Source organism: Dicentrarchus labrax, unplaced genomic scaffold (genome assembly GCF_905237075.1).
Source record: "Dicentrarchus labrax unplaced genomic scaffold, dlabrax2021, whole genome shotgun sequence".
Classification (NCBI taxonomy): domain Eukaryota; kingdom Metazoa; phylum Chordata; class Actinopteri; family Moronidae; genus Dicentrarchus; species Dicentrarchus labrax.
In genome coordinates this window covers 3,886,580-3,903,821 of record NW_026136701.1, presented here as the reverse complement: position 1 = coordinate 3,903,821, position 17,242 = coordinate 3,886,580, and the positions used below count along the sequence as shown (strand labels likewise).

General features: G+C 40.6%; 1 protein-coding gene across 6 annotated transcripts in view; it reads left to right on the top strand.

Annotated features, from left to right (window-relative positions):
* Positions 1–17,242, top strand: part of map4l (microtubule associated protein 4 like) — a 108,302-nt gene that overhangs the window by 73,037 nt on the left and 18,023 nt on the right. For 4 of the 6 annotated variants that reach the window (XM_051395980.1, XM_051395965.1, XM_051395988.1 and 1 more), the window contains 6 exons: positions 4,991–5,361; positions 7,159–7,350; positions 9,915–10,029; positions 11,361–11,420; positions 12,847–13,103; positions 16,918–16,977. In XM_051395980.1, the coding sequence (XP_051251940.1) occupies positions 4,991–5,361; positions 7,159–7,350; positions 9,915–10,029; positions 11,361–11,420; positions 12,847–13,103; positions 16,918–16,977 (1,055 nt within the window). The remainder of the gene's footprint in view (positions 1–4,990; positions 5,362–7,158; positions 7,351–9,914; positions 10,030–11,360; positions 11,421–12,846; positions 13,104–16,917; positions 16,978–17,242) is intronic. The other 2 variants (XM_051395973.1, XM_051395996.1) reach the window with 2 other exon arrangements.

The window sequence follows — 17,242 nt, the reverse complement described above, 5'->3', positions numbered from 1 at the left end:
GCTGAGCTACCTGCAGTCTTTATGTTGGAACCAGTGCTGTCCTTCCTATAATGTTGTCTCTGCTGTACGGGGGTGAGGCGACAACAAATTACCAAACACAGAAAAACAGAACAGAACTGATAACATAGGCTTAAAGCTTGTTGGCAGTTGTTGAATATGCGGTTGCAGGAGAGGGAAGGTGAACAGGTGCAGCAGGTGAGGGAGGGGCTCGCAGTGTCGCAGTTTCAGATCTTCTACTGCTTGCTTCAAGCAAAGGAATTGTGGACACAGATAATTGTGTGCCCCTGTATAACACATATTTGAAAATGTATTAAACAATTATTGTTAAAGATCACCTTGAGACATGTATTAAGACATATATACATGTTGGAACAATAATGTGTGTCTTATCCTTGTTTTGATCTCAGGAATTAGTTTATTTTTATCTCGTGCTGATTTACCTGAAGGTGTAGTTGAATCTGTAGCACACTTCACTCTGGTTTCAGTCACTCACCTGACTTTAAAGTTATAATTCTTAAGTTTACAGTCTTGGTTTATCTGGTGACAGCTGTGCTTTAGCAGAGATAACAGTGTTGTTTAAGACTACAGCAGTTACTCTTTGAGGAGCGACTTTGTCAGAAATGTAACAGAAGAGCAATAATGAATTGCTATTGCAAAATAGTGTCAAATATTGGTTAACACTCTTCTAGCTTTAAGAAAAGAGCTATACAAATAAAGTTTTATCATTATTTGAATTACAATGTGTTTACACCATTTGCAAACATTAACAGCAGCAAATGCTGAATGAAGAATGAGTCAAATGTAATATGCATTAATTAAAACATTCCTCATTATTACAGAAAGAGGGCTTTACAAAAAGTAAAGCTTTTCTCACACAAACACTGCAGAAATGTCACTGAACACAAAATCAGTTTGTGTTTATTGTGTAATGTGTGTATGTGTGTCTTTCAGTGTGTCTATTGATTAGCCTGTCTGTCAGTGTCAAAGCTTGATAGCTATCATGCTAGAAAATAGAAACTATAGCGGTCAATCCTCAGACTGGGTTTATGTGTGCATGTGAGTGAGTGAGTGTGTGTGTGTGTGTGTGTGTGTGTGTGTGTGTGTGTGTTGTGAAGGCCGCCTGCAGTAAAATATCCTTGCACCAGCTCCATGTCTGTGTACGTTAGTCATGCCCTGATTTACGTGGCAGTCAACTCTCTCTCTGTTTCTCTCTCTGTCACAAACACACACATACACACACACACACAGCTGGTTGCCAGCAGCTGTGTATTGTAGCGTGGTATTAGATGGATCCTCTGTGTTCTCAGCCAGCAGTTTCATGTTGGATGAGTCATATTGCTGGTGTTGCAGGGTGGAGTGATACAGTGGTGAAAACTGCTGTAGCCTGAGCAGTAAAGCCACTAGTTTGTGTTGAAGCTAAAGAGTCATATCATTTTAAAGCGTGGATAGCGGCTTTCAGATTATTCAGACAGTGTATGTGTTTTTGTAGGAGTATCACACAAAATTGGTGCAGTCTACGTGTTGCTTTCAGCCTTTCACTCTTGGTCTCCCCTGGTCAAATCCATGTTGTTGTTGTTGTTGTTGTTGTTGTTGAACATTATTATTTTGTCAATTTCCAAAGGTTTTATTGATTTTGACTTCCTGAAATAGGCAGAAATATACTAGTATATCATTTTCCCATGTCCAGTGCACAAAACAAATACCTGCCATGTTAAAGAATAATTTTGTTTATTACAACTTAGTAGTTAAGTAACATTATTTTGGCCATTGTTGCTACTGATTATGATAACGTTGTACTGCTGATCTGAGAATATGACAACACGGTTTGACATAGCAAGAACAGGGAGATATGATGCGTATCACGATACAGGGGTTTTAGTTCAATATATTGCAATACTACTCCAATACTGCGATATAAGCAAGGTGGTACATTGCAGGTTTTTTTGTGAATCCAATTTTAGGAAAACTGCCAAAGTATAAAGAACACACAATCCTATGCATAAAGTGTGAGGAAAAAAAGTCCCTGTAACATCCAACATCATAGCTCTACTTTCTACGTTTACGACACTAGTGTTACATTTTTTTTAGACCTCTATTTAGTTCCTTCACTGCTTAAATGGATTATATCGATGCATATTTTCTCTGTCAGACACAAAAATCAGACAGGACCAAAAAAGCTGATCCACTGCAAGGATCTTGGAATCGAGGACATTAAAATTCATGAAACAAGTAGGTGTCACTGAGAGGCTTTGTGAAGCAGCTGCAGCAAGTGATGAGTTTGCATTAACATCAGCTTAGGCTGGAACTGACTCCATTACAGCTTGATAAAGCACAACAAAACAATAGCGCTAGGGCGCCCGGTTAGCTTAGTGGGTAGAGCTGGCGACCCATGTACTGAGGCTGAGTCCTTGCTGCAGCGGCCCAGGGTTCGGATCCGACCTGCAGACCTTCACTGCATGTCGTCCCCACTCTCTCTATCCCCCTTTCCTGTCTATTCTTAGCTGTCACTATCATAAAGGCAATAAAAGCCCAAAAAACCCCAAAACAATAGCGCTAGACGTACAGTGAGAACAGGACCGCAGGGGGATAACCAAACTCCAAATGAATGACTGAATGCTGAACATGCTTTAGCTTTTTCATAGTTACACACAGTGCATGAAATGGGCCAGTACCAGTGGTTGAATTGGACCGAAAAGCCAGTACCCTACTTCATCACAACTAGGGATGCTCGATATTGGCTTTTCTGCCGATATCCGATATTCCAATATTGTCCAACTCTCAATTTCCGATACTAATATCACCCAATACCGATATATGCAGGCTTTTTACACCAAAACTGTTAGGTAACAACATAACATATCTCCTATTGTGGAATTAACACATTAGGCCTATGCCTAATTTTATTGTGATGCCCCACTGGATGCATACATAAATGCAACATTGCTTTCCAAATGTAAACACTGTCTGTGCAAAATAAGAGAACAACTTCAACTTTCATTGTATTAACTAGTGCAGTGCCCGTATGAAAGTATGTATTGCTATAGAAAGTGGGAGGTTAAATAGCTTTTTCATGGATGGCCAAATGAGGTTGTGTTTGAAGGTGGGACGTCAGGGACATTTAGGTTTGTTGTGAAATGTGTAGATTTATATTTATTGTGTTTTCATATAATTTGTCTTTTAGCAAGGACACTGTAGGGAGATGAACCCCATTCCACTAATGTGAAAGTACCACACCTCATGGTCAGCGCATATCAATTCTGAAAGAAGAAAGTGAACTACATCTGAAATGAGATGAAACCTGGCAGCATAAACAGACTAACTTGTAGCATAGCCTAGTAAATGAATGAATATTATTTAGCCCTGTAATATAGGCTAGCATACATCAGGGAGAGAAAGAGAGAGAGAGAGAGCGTGAAAAATAGTGTGAACGGATAAGCCGATGGCGCGGAGGGAGGGCATGTCGGTCAGACAGTCTGATAACTGCAGGTCTCTCACTACACTTAATACAGAGAAATGTACCACAAAGCAACGTTACAGGACCAAACAACAGTAACGTAGTAACTCACGGAGTGTTTGTGATCAAAAATCACCGCGACCGCCAGCCCCCCGGACCGAGACATCAGTTTACTTTCACTTTCCAGGATGTTTGGGCTCTGCAGTGATTGGCTCTGGTGCGCACATGGCTATGGTGGATGTCGTTGACAATGCTAGCGGAATTCGGAAATAATTTATGAAATCATTTATTAGCGGTATCTTTATAGTCCAAACAAAGCCGACGTTGCACACCCTTAAACCACACAGCAGCCATGTTGAAACTCTCAGGTCAGTCTGATCCTGATCTGCAGAGATATTTGAGCCACACACACACACACACACACACACACACACACACATGGACACACACACACACACAGACAGACAGAGATTTCATTACAACAAGGTAATTCCAAGTGCTTTACAAAAAACATAAAAGGGCAATAAAACAGCTGTATATCAATGTATAGTTCAAAGAAAGAGGAATCATCCAGTTAAAAGTGGTGACAGGTCAGCATTATCACAAAGGCCAGGATATACTTACAAAACAGTCTGTTGGCCTCCTCTATCAGGACTGGATATGACCTCACTGACATGGATTTTAAAGGCACAGAGTCACCATTGTGGGCACTTGCATAATCTAGAGCAATGGAATCACTGGGCTTGGCCTGTTTACCAACCAGACCCAGAATCATCTGCTGCTGCGACCTACATAACAGAACCCACATGGACAGTCATATCTATAAATAACTTAAGTTCCCTTGCAATCAGCTAATTATTTCATGTCGGTGAAAGCATTCCTACACATTAGAGCTATAGTATATTTACACTGTCCACAGAAGTGACTTATAAGAAATGTTTGTCAGGTATTTAAGAGTCAGTTTGTACAATTTGGCTGCAGTGCTGATTACATATGAACAATGTCAAATAATGACAGTGTCTCTCAGATGAAAAGGTAAAGCTGTTGGTATCCCATCTCCTACTAACATTCAAAGCTGGTCTCTTTGGACCATGACCACATCTTTCCCCGAACCTTAGCCTCGTAGTGTTTTTGTCTAAAGGCCCTAAAAGATCGGGCCAATGTCGGGCCGTCTGTGAGTATTTGTAGCCCTAGTTTATTCCATAACTGTCTGTACTGTAGTGTGGCAGATTAACAGTGGAGAGTGTGAAGGTTATGAGCAGAATAGTCATTCATATACATTGGACTAACGTGTAGTCAATGGAGTAATAGTGAAATTAAAATATTCCCCCCTGGACATACTTTTTAAATATTAGTCAAACTCCTGGTCTTTATAATGACCCCTGTGAATGGACCTGTTAGAATATATTTTCATTGTTCCGTCATGGTTTATTTGCTGACAACCTTGAATACTTTCATATGTTTTTTTTATGTAAACATTAAATTATTTGGGTCAAATAAGCTTTGATTCTGACAATGGCATTCTTTCTCTCACAGTGAAATCTGACAACAAGGACAAGCAGGAGAAGACAGACATGATGTCCAGCAAGACCGACAAGGTCGATGCCTTTGACAAGAAAGAGAAAGAGGAGCAGCAGAAGAAGGACAACGGTCCAGACAAGAACCAGAAGTCCGAGAAGATTGTCAAAGATGATGAAAAGATGGAGAAGATGAACGCGGAGAAAAACAACAAGGCCAACGAGAAGGCGGAGAAGGTGGACAAGCCGGAGAAGACCAACAAAGACGAAAAGAAGGAAGAGGAAAAGAAGCCTGCTGAGAAGAAGGAGGAGAAGGGGGGGAAAGGGACAGCCAAGTCTCCAACAGGCAACGGTAGCAAGACTCTGCCAAGCCCTGACAGCAAGAGCAAGGTGGGTCACACACACACACACACACACACACACACACACACACACACACTACTGCTTCCCACACACATTTCCTGCAAACAGATTCACACACCCAAAGTGGCAGACTATCCAGTGGTTACAGAAACAGCCCCGTCACCCAAAGGTTACAGCTTTGAACTCTGCCACAGCCGGTGCGTCCAACAACACCCTGCTACAGTGTCCTTGAGCAAGACAAACAAATACATACATACACACACACACACTTACACACGGATGCTCAGGCTGATTGCAAAAATTACATAAACATCATCCACTTCAGTCAGTGCACTGCTTCTGCTGCTTCCACCTTCTGTGTGTGTGTGTGTGTGTGTGTGTGTGTGTGTGTGTGTGTGTGTGTGTCTGTGTGTGTCTGTGTCTGTGTCTGTGTCTGTGTGTATGTCTCACTGCCAGTTGACACTGGCATTTCAAATGAAATTTTAAATTTATGTGGTAGCAATCAGAGAATTTGCTTATGGGGGGGTGCAAATGTATAATGTCATGTTCAATTTTGGTGACATGCAAATTTGACCAATAGCAAACCACCACAGGAAATGGAAAGTCAGAGTCCAAAATGGAGAAAGCTATCATTGCTTGTTGGCTGTTGTACCATTAACTTTTATTTAGGGCTGCAACTGACTAGGGCTGACAAGAATTTGGCAATACACTATGTATCACGATACGAGGTTATAGTTCAATATATTGTGATATATTATGATACTGTAAACAAGGTGATATATTGTGATTTTTCAAAAAATTCTAATATTCTAAAAAATTCTAATAGTATGAAGAGCACACGCACAGCTAAAGTAGTTCACCAAGTAGCCCTGTGACGCTACAAGTTCAGGTTCTATTGTACAGAGCAGTTACAGTGAAGCAATCATTTGCAGTTCATCCCTCCAACAATACTCATACAAATATGTATAAAAAGTCTGTAAGTAAAAATCAAGTCAAGTCAATTTTATTCATATAGCCCAGAATAACAAATCACAGTGCCTCAAGGGGCTTTACAATCTGTGCAGCATTTAACACCCGCTGTCCTTAGACCTTCAGTTCTTGTCCTCAAAGGACAGCCTCCCCAAAAATAACCTTTACTGGTGAAAAAAAAAAAATAATAAACCTTAGAAAGAGCAAGGGAGGATGGATCCCTCTCCCAGGATGGACAGACATGCAATAGATGTCATGTGTACAGAATAGAACAACAAATTTTGATTACAAAAATACAGATATACGTGAAGAGTATGAATCAAGGACAACGTTGAGCAGTTTTGGGTGTTGCCAGATAGGTACGACCTGAGTCACACAACCCCACCTCCACCGTGGAGACCTGGAAGGAGGACAGGCCACACAAAATCTAATTAGAATCAATATAATCTATGTCACCAAGCGTTCAGCACCGCCTGGGCCTTTGATATGTGTTAAGAAGTGCTAAATAGTATGTCCATCACTGAGTGTCTGTGTACGTGTGCTGTGTGTTGTGTATGAATGTGAGACTTGATTTTCATATCATGTGCTACTTTTGGAATGCTGCTCATTTCATAAGATTTGAGGTTAATTTTATGATTTACTGCTCATGAGCTCTCTGAAGTGGCTATAAATTTCAATTTTAATTTAAGAATTTATTTTATGATTGTCATACGGTTGCTGGCTGTGCTGCCATATCACGTGGCCATTGCAATCAGTGATTGCTTTTTCTTTCTCTATCTGTCCGTTTTATTTCATTCCTTGCCTTCTCCCTTTTTTCACTCTTATTGTGGCTTCTTTCAATTCCATTATCACCAGCCTGATGTGGGTTCAGCTAAACCAAACTCAGCTAAATCCCGCCCATCCACCCTCTCCACCAATGGCGAGGCCACCTCAGCCAAACGCCCCTCCCCCACCTCAGCCAATAAAAAAAGCCCTGTACCCAAGGCGACCACACCCACTGCCGCCAAGCGGCCACCAGCAGCAACTGGCTCGGCCAAAGCTGCCAAGGTGAGTATAATCCACATGGACAGATATATTTCTTCTTGCAAATTGGATGTACTGTCTGTACTTGTGTTCTCATGGACTTGTGAAACCCCATCTATCATATCCAAAACCAATGTTACACATATAGCATCCAACTTTAGCATTTAGAGTCCCTGAAGCATTCTTGCTCCTCCTTGTTTAATCGAGAATACTTTGGGAGCTGACTTGTGTGGAATTTGAGTAGATATGTATCCCAGCATGCACTTCTGGTTTCAAATCAACCACAGGCTATGCTGAAGCATATGAGCTGAGCTGATAAGTGTTTACATTCATCCCGTCAATTGTTGTTTTGTAACCGAATCATGTATTGGTATTTTTAAGGTTATTTATACAAAATTGATTTTCCACTCTATGTCGCACAAGAGCACCAGCATCTCATACCCAAACAATGGGCACTACAGCTAACCAGACTCCATTGACAAGACCAGTCATTTTAATCATCAAATAATCTGAGAACACTTTTCAAACTGGACAGAAACCAAATAAAACAAATCAAAAGTCCACAGTTTTTCCAAAAATCTACCAATGCTTGTTTGGTCATAATAAACCCTTAATTTGCCGAATTAGATAAAAAAATTACAGCAAAACGGGTTGCTATGGCTTTTGTGTAACATTAGCTAGTCCTTGGGGACAAATGCGCTCAACAAATTACATCCACTAAAAGTCTTTGTTTTTGCCACTGACAGGCTCAGAATGTTCTAAGTGTCCGAGAACATTAAGAAAAGGATCTCTACAGAGATATACCTTTTGTTTGACCAGAAACACTCCATAGACAAAAAGAGTAATTTTACTTCGCATATCATTATATCTTTATTCAAAGTGGACAAAAACAAAATAAAACTCACCGAAACTGTCTTTGTTAGTCTTCCCACTGTTCCAACAATCACCAACTCTGCTTTGGTTGAAATAAATCCTTAATTCACAGATGTGAATGGAAATGGAAAACAAACCACAGAGAGGCTACAATAGCAATACAGGCAGAGGGTGACACCATAACTCCACTATATCGTGACGTTGTCATCTTGTCCAAATAATGCCTATTGAATATTTGCTCTGATTTGGAGAAATGTGAGGACCGGCTAGCTCATCATCCCCAGTGAGAAAAGTCTCGTCTCAGCAGTTGGGATAATTTACCGGTGGCACTGATTCTCTCCCTTTTCAAACATAACATATAACAACTTTTATAAAATAAATGCAGGTCACAGAGTCTGCATCTAATATCTGTTAACAATGTACAATAAGAGATAAGATAAGATAGGCTTTTATTGATCCAACACTGGGAATGTGTAAGTGTTGAGGAGCAACAAGGGAAAGTGGTGCATTAGCTGAGCAAAATAGAAAGAGGAATGTATGTGGCAGGAATAAGTAAAAGAAAAAGACAATAAATAAATGAATAGAGAAATAATAATAAAGAACGAAAGAAAGGAAAGAGCGGGGAGAGAGGCGAGAAAAAAAAAAAAGAAGAATGTAATGCAGACGGGCGTCCAGTTAGCTCAGTGGGTAGAGCTGGCGACCCATCTACCGAGGCTGAGCGTTTCCTGCAGCGGCCCAGGGTTCAAATCCGACTTGCAGCCCTTTGCTGCGTGTCATCCCCACTCTCTCTGTCCCCCTTTCCTGTCTATCTTCAGCTGTCACTATCATAAAGGCAATAAAAAGCCCCAAAACTTAAACTTAAAAAAATATATATTAAAAGAAAAAAAAGAATGTAAAGCAAACATTATGTGAGTTTTGTATATAAATAGGCTGTCCAGACATGATTGCTGGGGCAGTTGCTCAAAAACTAATGGAACTGACAACATGAATCAATAGTCAAAACAGTGGTGAAAGTAGAAAACAGGACAATCATTTTCATTACTGATCTGATTTTCTGACTGTCAGGCCTTAACATCTGTACAGATGTTATTTTAGGAATCCTCACATTCCACCTACCAAACGTTTTGTGTGTCACTTGCTACTTCAGTTGTAGACTAGAACAGTCATCGATTTTGTGCCATCTATGAGAACTACCTGTAATAAAAGCTGAAATAATCCAGCTTCTCTTGCTGATAAAAGTCACCATCAACCACAGAACAGAGCGCAAAGTCACATTAATAAAATCAAAATCTCTCCAATCAAAAAATGAAAGGTCCGTTGTCATCATCTCTTAGATCAAGGGTGATCCAGGCATTTCCCATCCTGCCCTGAATTCTGCAGCTACCTTGATCTAGGGAGGTAGTTGCTGCCTATGTTTGCACTTGTCTGCAGTGACTGTATCTCAGTTTACTTTATGATTTTTTTAAATCTGACAATGAGACCTTAGTCCTCCATCCTTCCTCCACTCCTGTTTGTCATAAGTCTGTCTTCACCTTCTTTCCTCTCTTTGCTGTTATTCTCTGCTGACGTCAAGTCTGCATGATTGGCAGATAACACCGGAAAACAGGATAAAATAGCCTTTATGCACGCAGCAGTAACCACAAACCTACTGTATGTGCAGACATACACATAAACTCTCACACACCCACAGCTCATCTCTCCTCTGCTGCTTCCAGACTCCAGAAAATGGGACGGCTGAGAAACGCCCATCTGTGCCAAAGGCCACGCCCACTCCCCGTGCAGCTGCCAATAAGAATGGCTCTTCTGCGACTGCTGCAAGTAAAACTGCTGGTACTTACACACACACACACACACACACACACACACACACAGCTTGTACAGTATCATCATTTATATTATATCTACAGTGTCTGTCCCCTGTCCCTGATTGTGTGATATGAACAGTATTGTCACAGACTCTTTGGCTAGTTCATAGTGTTGCCAGTGCAACATGACCTCCAACAGGGCCTGAACCCGCTACTGTAGCTGGAAAAGTGACTCACAATGTCAACTGGCACCACTCCAGGCAACAAGCTAACTGAATTGCTGCCATATGTTTCACTTAATCAGGTTCAAGAGCAGGCTTTTGAAGACAGCAGACTGGTATTTTTATCTGCGCATCGCAAACAGTATCTCACCTCTCTGAGCGAGGGAACTATGACTCAGTCCAAGCAACATTAGACAAACGGGCTCTCTGCTTTTTGTGCACCTCAGCTCAGCAGCCTCAGAGAATATGATTCATTCACTCCGTTAACAGTGATGGCTGTTATGTGCTGCAAGGTGCATATTTCACTTTAGTTGCATGAGTGAACTCTGATGGCAGTTTAGTCAGATTTCATAATGCTTCTCCCACATGATGGCAGCATTACTTACAGCACAATGTTATCAACATGCCAAAACCTCCATAAACAGTAAAATGACTCACGTCACCTATTGCCCTTAAAGGACCAGTGTGTAAGAGTTAGTGGCATCTAGCAGCTCAGCCTTCAATGCGTGTAGGAGAAATTTGTGAAAACTACAACAAATATTAAATAAATTGTCAACTATTAATTGTTTTGAGAAATTCCAAATTCTCTGATTTAGGCTTCTCAAATGTTTTTCCGCTTTCTCTATGACAGCAACTGAATGTGTTTGAGTTGTCGACAAAACAAGACATTTGGTTTTTGGACCAAACAACTTATTGAAAATAATTATTAATTGTAGCTGTAGGGGGTTTAGTATACGGCCAACTGCTGCTGCAGAAAACAATGTTGATGAGGGTGCTAAGAAAGAAATAAACTTTAAATCTGCTGTAGAAAATCAATCAATCTAAAATCAATCAATCTAAAATCAATACTAGGAGCTAAGAGAGCCCAAAACCAATAAAAACCTGTATTATTGTATCAACAAATTGGTGGAACTTCTTCTGTTATGTTGCTAGTAAAGTTCACAAAAGCAGGTACTGATACATACTGTAGATTTGATCTAAACAAATAACTCATCGACTTGGTTTATAGTCTTAACATGTGGCTGCTCTGTATTTCAGACTGCAAAACAACATTTTGGCCGGGTACACTACGCTACCAGGGTTACGTGTCAGTCTGGTGTTTTTAAGCTTGTGTTTCTATGTTTCCTGCTTTCAGCGAACAAGAATGACAAGACTGATAACAAGATGGGGGAGCCCAAGAAACCCAAGACTACAGGTAACAAACTGAGAGAAAGATGGACAGTCAGTGACGACACGTTTCAGTGTTGTTCTCCTGGAATTCTAAATGTCACTAGAATAAAATAAAAGTTATGGATAGAAACCTATACGTGGTTTTATGGGCAGAACCTACAATGTTTATTCTCACACTGTACGGATAAATGGACTGGCTGCACTGACGCAGTGGAGCAACCCCAGCATGATTTTCTCAATTTCAATCAAGTTTATTCAAACGAGATGACTGTCTCTTTAACAGTGCTGGTGACAAAAAGAGAAAAAGCCAGCATTATTACTTACAATTCTACTATGAACGTGCAGTAAGAAAGAAGTTCTTGTCACAACCAGTAAAATACTATCCCAGTAATATTCAAACTGACTCAGTTCAGTGAATAATGGATCTTTTGGCAGCAGCCATGTTGGGAAATGTGACTACTGAACTGCTCAAACTCCAGCTGACCAAAATTTCTGCCATGCCAGAAACCCATTAGATCGTCTGACAACCAGACTGTTAATCATTCAGGCACTTAATTAGGCATCGTGACCCCCCTCAAACTGCACGTCAAACAACAGCTGATCTGGCTCATATTTTCCCTGATTCTAAAATTAGATTGGGCCTATCAATTTGGGGTTATGGCTTAATCCATACAGTGTCTGCCTGGCTTTAGGGGACAATAAACGGAGTGTTACTTTTACTGCCCCATTATATAAAAGAACCATATCATGTCTGATGTGTTACATTACATTAAAGCATGATCTTTTTCAATGATGAATACTGAGCTCCTCTTCTTTCCAATCCAGTTCAGTTTAATTCAAAAGGGCTTTATTGGGAAACTGATGTTTACAAAGCCAGCGTAAATTGATGTATCTACAAATTAGTAAAACAATAAGAAAATATATATATATATATATCTTTAAATAAATTAGAAAAACATGAAAAGTAGACTTGTAGCTAATAAACACAAAAAAGTGAGAATATTTTGTGTCACTAGAGCTAGCTCAATGTTCAGTTGACGCAGATGAACCCCTGGTGGGCACATTTTACATAAAAATGTGATATTGTACTGTTCTGATTTGTTCATAAAGGTCCTACAAATACCCATATGAACTGCCTTCAGCAGTACCGGTAGTTGCGTCTGTAATTCCAGTTGCACTAGCTGCCATGGTGCCGTGGTGGCATGCTGGGGGTAATAAACCCATAACACAGCATCGTAAAGTCTTGTGTGAGGTAACAACACTCTCGTTCATTAGTTGCAAATGGATACGTTCAGTTCACTGTTCATGAAAAACATGGGCATGTTGTTTAAAAGTCCACTGAGTCATTACTTCACTTACAAGGTTGTTTGGCTGGTGTTTACTTTTCAGCTTTCACATTTTCCCAGAAATCAATACTTCATTTCTGTCACTGTTTTTTCCTTCCTCTGCAGCCCGTCCTCGCCCTGCCTCCACCACCACTCCTGCTACTCCGGCTGCCTCCACTAACGGTGAAGCCAGCTCCTCTCACCGCCGCCGGGTCATCACCAAACCCCCTGTGCCCAAGCAGACCCCAATGGAGAAGAAGCCGCCGGTGCCACGCGCTCCTCGTACCCCCCGGCCCATCAACGCTCCAACACCTGACCTTAAGAATGTCCGCTCCAAGATCGGATCCATTGACAACATCAAGTACCAGCCTGGTGGAGGAAAGGTAGGATGAACAAGGCAGCATAAGAAAGGTCTGTGTTCATATGACATATTCTTGTATCAGCAAATAATTTGACACTGCTTGGTCTGTAAATCAAATAGTAACCATGTGCTGTACATCCTAACAACATGTTTTACTTACTTAAATACAAAAAATAATCATAAAATAATATTATAATCATAAATACAGCTTACTACCAGTAAGTGATCACAGAGTGGGGTAGAAGTGTAAGAAGAAGATCGCAACTGCCACACTGGCCACAACCATCTCTGAGCAGATCTCTATGAAAGATTTCCACAACTGCCACAATTAAAATAAATAAAAGACAAAAAGTACAGTGCACATTGTTATATATATTCCCTTATTATGATTTACTGTTGTAGTTACATAACAAACACATGTTTAAAGGTTATTCAACTTTTTGTCTGTAATAACTAAATTAATTTTATTGACTTTTCCATTCCATATTCAAATCAAAAGCACCGAAAACTAGGTGAAGTATTTCAGCAGCATAGACAAGTCAGTAGTTTTCCTGAGGAGGTGTGAGTGTTTATTTTTGTATTGATCGGTCCTGTATGTCTCACATCCTACACTTCTAGACAACCATTAGTGTTAGCTTATCATCCTCCATTAAACCAGTCACAGGAAGCTAACACTAGCTAGCTAACACTAATTAGCTTAGCTGTGAACACGTACTGAGAATTATGTCAAGGATATCCCTCTAAGGTGTGAAATACACTGGCTTAGTGTAGACAGGAAGCCGAAAGATTTAGTGAGCTAATGTGGATGTAGTCTTGATCTCACACTAGACAATCCTGCTAGTCTGGTGACTTTGTTTTCATTCTGTTGAAATCTGCAGGCTCTGCATTTCTGAAACAGGTACAACAAGGTGGTCAACGCCAAATTCCTCTAATAGCATGGAAATGGCAAATGAATTGTAATTTATTGAAAAAAGTAATTAAATAGTTTTACCTTTTAAATCTAACAATATATTGTGACCAAGCAGATCCTCTGAGAATAAAGGGCTTTTATTTCTCTTGAAATCACTGTTGGTCTTGAGGCAGTGCAGACTAGATTTTATGAAGCATTGTGAATGTGGTCCTTAGATCCCCATAAAGCTGCAACAACAATGTCTGTGTGTCTGCGGCTGATAAAACCAACAGGAGATCAGTGCATGCTCTGTCACTGAGTGGGTACTGAAAACACTGGATTCAGTCACATTTCTGTGCTATGTAAGGCAGCACAGTGTGTCGCAGCTGTGGTGAGACATATTGGGGGGTGAGATTAGGATGGATGGAGAGGGGAGGACTGTTAACAAGTAGGAGAGGGAATATTGATACCACCAACATTCAAATGGTTAACACACACCTCATTTTGCTAATGTAGTGCAATCCTATACCATACCCAATCATATGTGACTCACAAATACCTCTCCTCTGCATTGCAGTTTTTTAGAGGGTGTAACCATTTTATGCTAATTGAAGAGACAACAACTATCTATCTCTCAATTTGTCTTTCTGTTTACCTATTCTGACTTCCCTCATCCATCTACCTTCTAATTATCTTTCTTCCACTTCCTTTCATCTCCCTCCGTCTATTGAGTTCAACATGCTGCATTGTCATTGTTTATCATTGCCTAATGCTGCTATGTGAACTTGTTCTCACACTCCCAGGTACACCTGCCTTAACAGTATCCCAGAGTCCCCTGCCAGCTGCTGTAACACACACAGGCTGACAAACTGAAACAATCTTTCTTCCTTTATTCCACTGTGATAAAGGTGCACAGCATGTCATGGATTGACATGGCTCAGACACCTGGTTGTGTTTGTGTTCCTTCAATGTGTGTGACAGTGTGTCTTCTGCTGTCGCTTTGAATCATCATCTGCTCTCCGTCTGCCCTGTTATTTGATATAATGTGTTCAGTCCAGTTCATCCTGTTTCCATCTCTGCTGTATTCTTCCATCAAACCACTGTTGTTTAACCTCCAATTATTCCTGTTGTATTTTTGAATGTTGGAGTGATCCAGAATAGCTGCTTCCAGTCTTTATGCTAGCTATAATGTATTCAGAGGTGCTGTTGATGTGTATGAGCGTTGAAGCTAGGTGTTTCCCCGTGTTTCCAGCAGTGTCAAGTCTTTTTCCAATGAAGGTAGCTCTTTCAGAGCACTAGCTCCAATAGTCACTAAAAAAAGCGTAAGCAATTTAAAAGGTAGATGTAGATATCTCCAGCCAAATAATAACGAACTCACTACAGTATTTTGAAGGAATAAAGTACAAAATTCTACAAAAGTTTAAATAAGTCGCTAAATTTGACACTAGTAGCTTTTTTAGAAAGAAAGTTGCTAATCTAGCGAGAAAGTCACCAAGTTAGCAACACTTGTCTCCAGTCTTAATGCTAAGCTAAGCTAACCATCACTTCTAGCTTCAGATTTAGCATTCTGACACACTCCTTCAACTGTTATTCTGGGCGCACCATGTGTTTGTATGTTTTCATGTCTGTCTGAAGATATTCAAAGATACATTTGTGTTGTTTTGCATTAGTCATTTATGTCTGTGAGTCTGGATCTGCTTCATTTCAGTATATTCTGCTTTTATATGTTGATGTAAACATAAAATACGTATAATGTAAAATATATACTGCTGTGCTCTAAAATAGGTTCGTTTTCATCTTCTATCTTTCTGTCACATCTATCCATATTCCATTAACCTTCCTCTGCCTGGTCACACTGGAGAGCAGGCTAACATATAGCAGGAGCTGGCTGGGTAGACAGGGCTTGCAAACCATTTAAGATTTGTCATACAGACACTATCTCCCCTCTATTTATCCAGGGAAACAGCATGCATGCTCCTTTTTTTAGAAACACCCTGTCTCACATTCACAGTGATTCCTCGCTTCCTCAACCTGCATCGTTTAGACATGATCGCATGGCCAATTAACATTAGATCCGTGTAGAGAAAGGGCTGTAGCTGCCTCTCCAAATGGTTCTGTGAAATTGGCCTAACCCTCATATTTCCTGTGCACAATAAGAGAGCAGTCAACGGGTTGTCAGCATCAAACTGCAATTTGTGGGCACTATTTCCTTTGAGGCAGATGCACTGTGTTTTGCAGTTGCAGTTCTGGTCCTGCTGTGTCTCCATTCCAAAGACACGCTCCTGCTCTTTTTGCCTGTCTGTCAGCCACTTCACACACAAACACGCATCCCCCACCCTGCATCACATTAAGTGGCACTGACTGTCTGTTATGTATTTTAATATTTTCCATTCAACAGGAGCTTTTTGGTCTAACAACCTTTCCATCCTCAGTATTTAGGAAGTGAACTGTTGTCTGAGCAGTAGTACACACTCCAGTAATGTGACATTTGATCTGTTGTTACATTTGTGCTTTTGTCACTAACAGACAAACTGTAATTTATTGGTACTAATCCTCTGTAACTCATTGTCATGTTGAAGAGTGCTCATCTGCTTACTGCCATTTGAATGGTCACCATTATCTATCTGATACATCTGATTGACAGTTCTACAAACAAATGTACATAAATCTGTTTCTTATCCACCCATTTGATTGGCCCATAATTAAATCCTACATCTAATTTATAGAGTGGATTTGATTCTTTTTGAGCCATGCTGTAATTTTCCATAAATAATTTTCATTGGCTGCACTGGCCCATACACTCATCTGATTGGTTCAGTTGCTAACTCACAGATTTAAACCCCTCTCCTCAATGTCCCCTACCCGCCACCTGCTCTTCCACCCCGTTGTGTCGCGGCGTGTGTTTGGTTGGAGGTTGTATTGACCACAGGGGTGCTTGTTTCCCCAGGTCTCCTCCACCCAGAACAACAAGGCATCAGACCCCTCCACCCCTGCCAGCAAGGCCAGAGTGAGTCCCTACCATCTACACCCTCACACACAAGTACATCCTCCCACTTTCTCTTCTCGCATTCACTACAAACACTGCCCATTCTGCATCCACTCAGGACAAACCACACCTTTGCTGTTTATATCTCTTAACACTATATGTGAATATCTGTCCACACTGCAGTTTCCACTCCATTTCATTGTGACTTTTTATACCAAACAAGAGTTTTCTTGAAAGCTGAAAGGAACATATCCAGCATCACTGTTATATCATCAAATCAATCAAA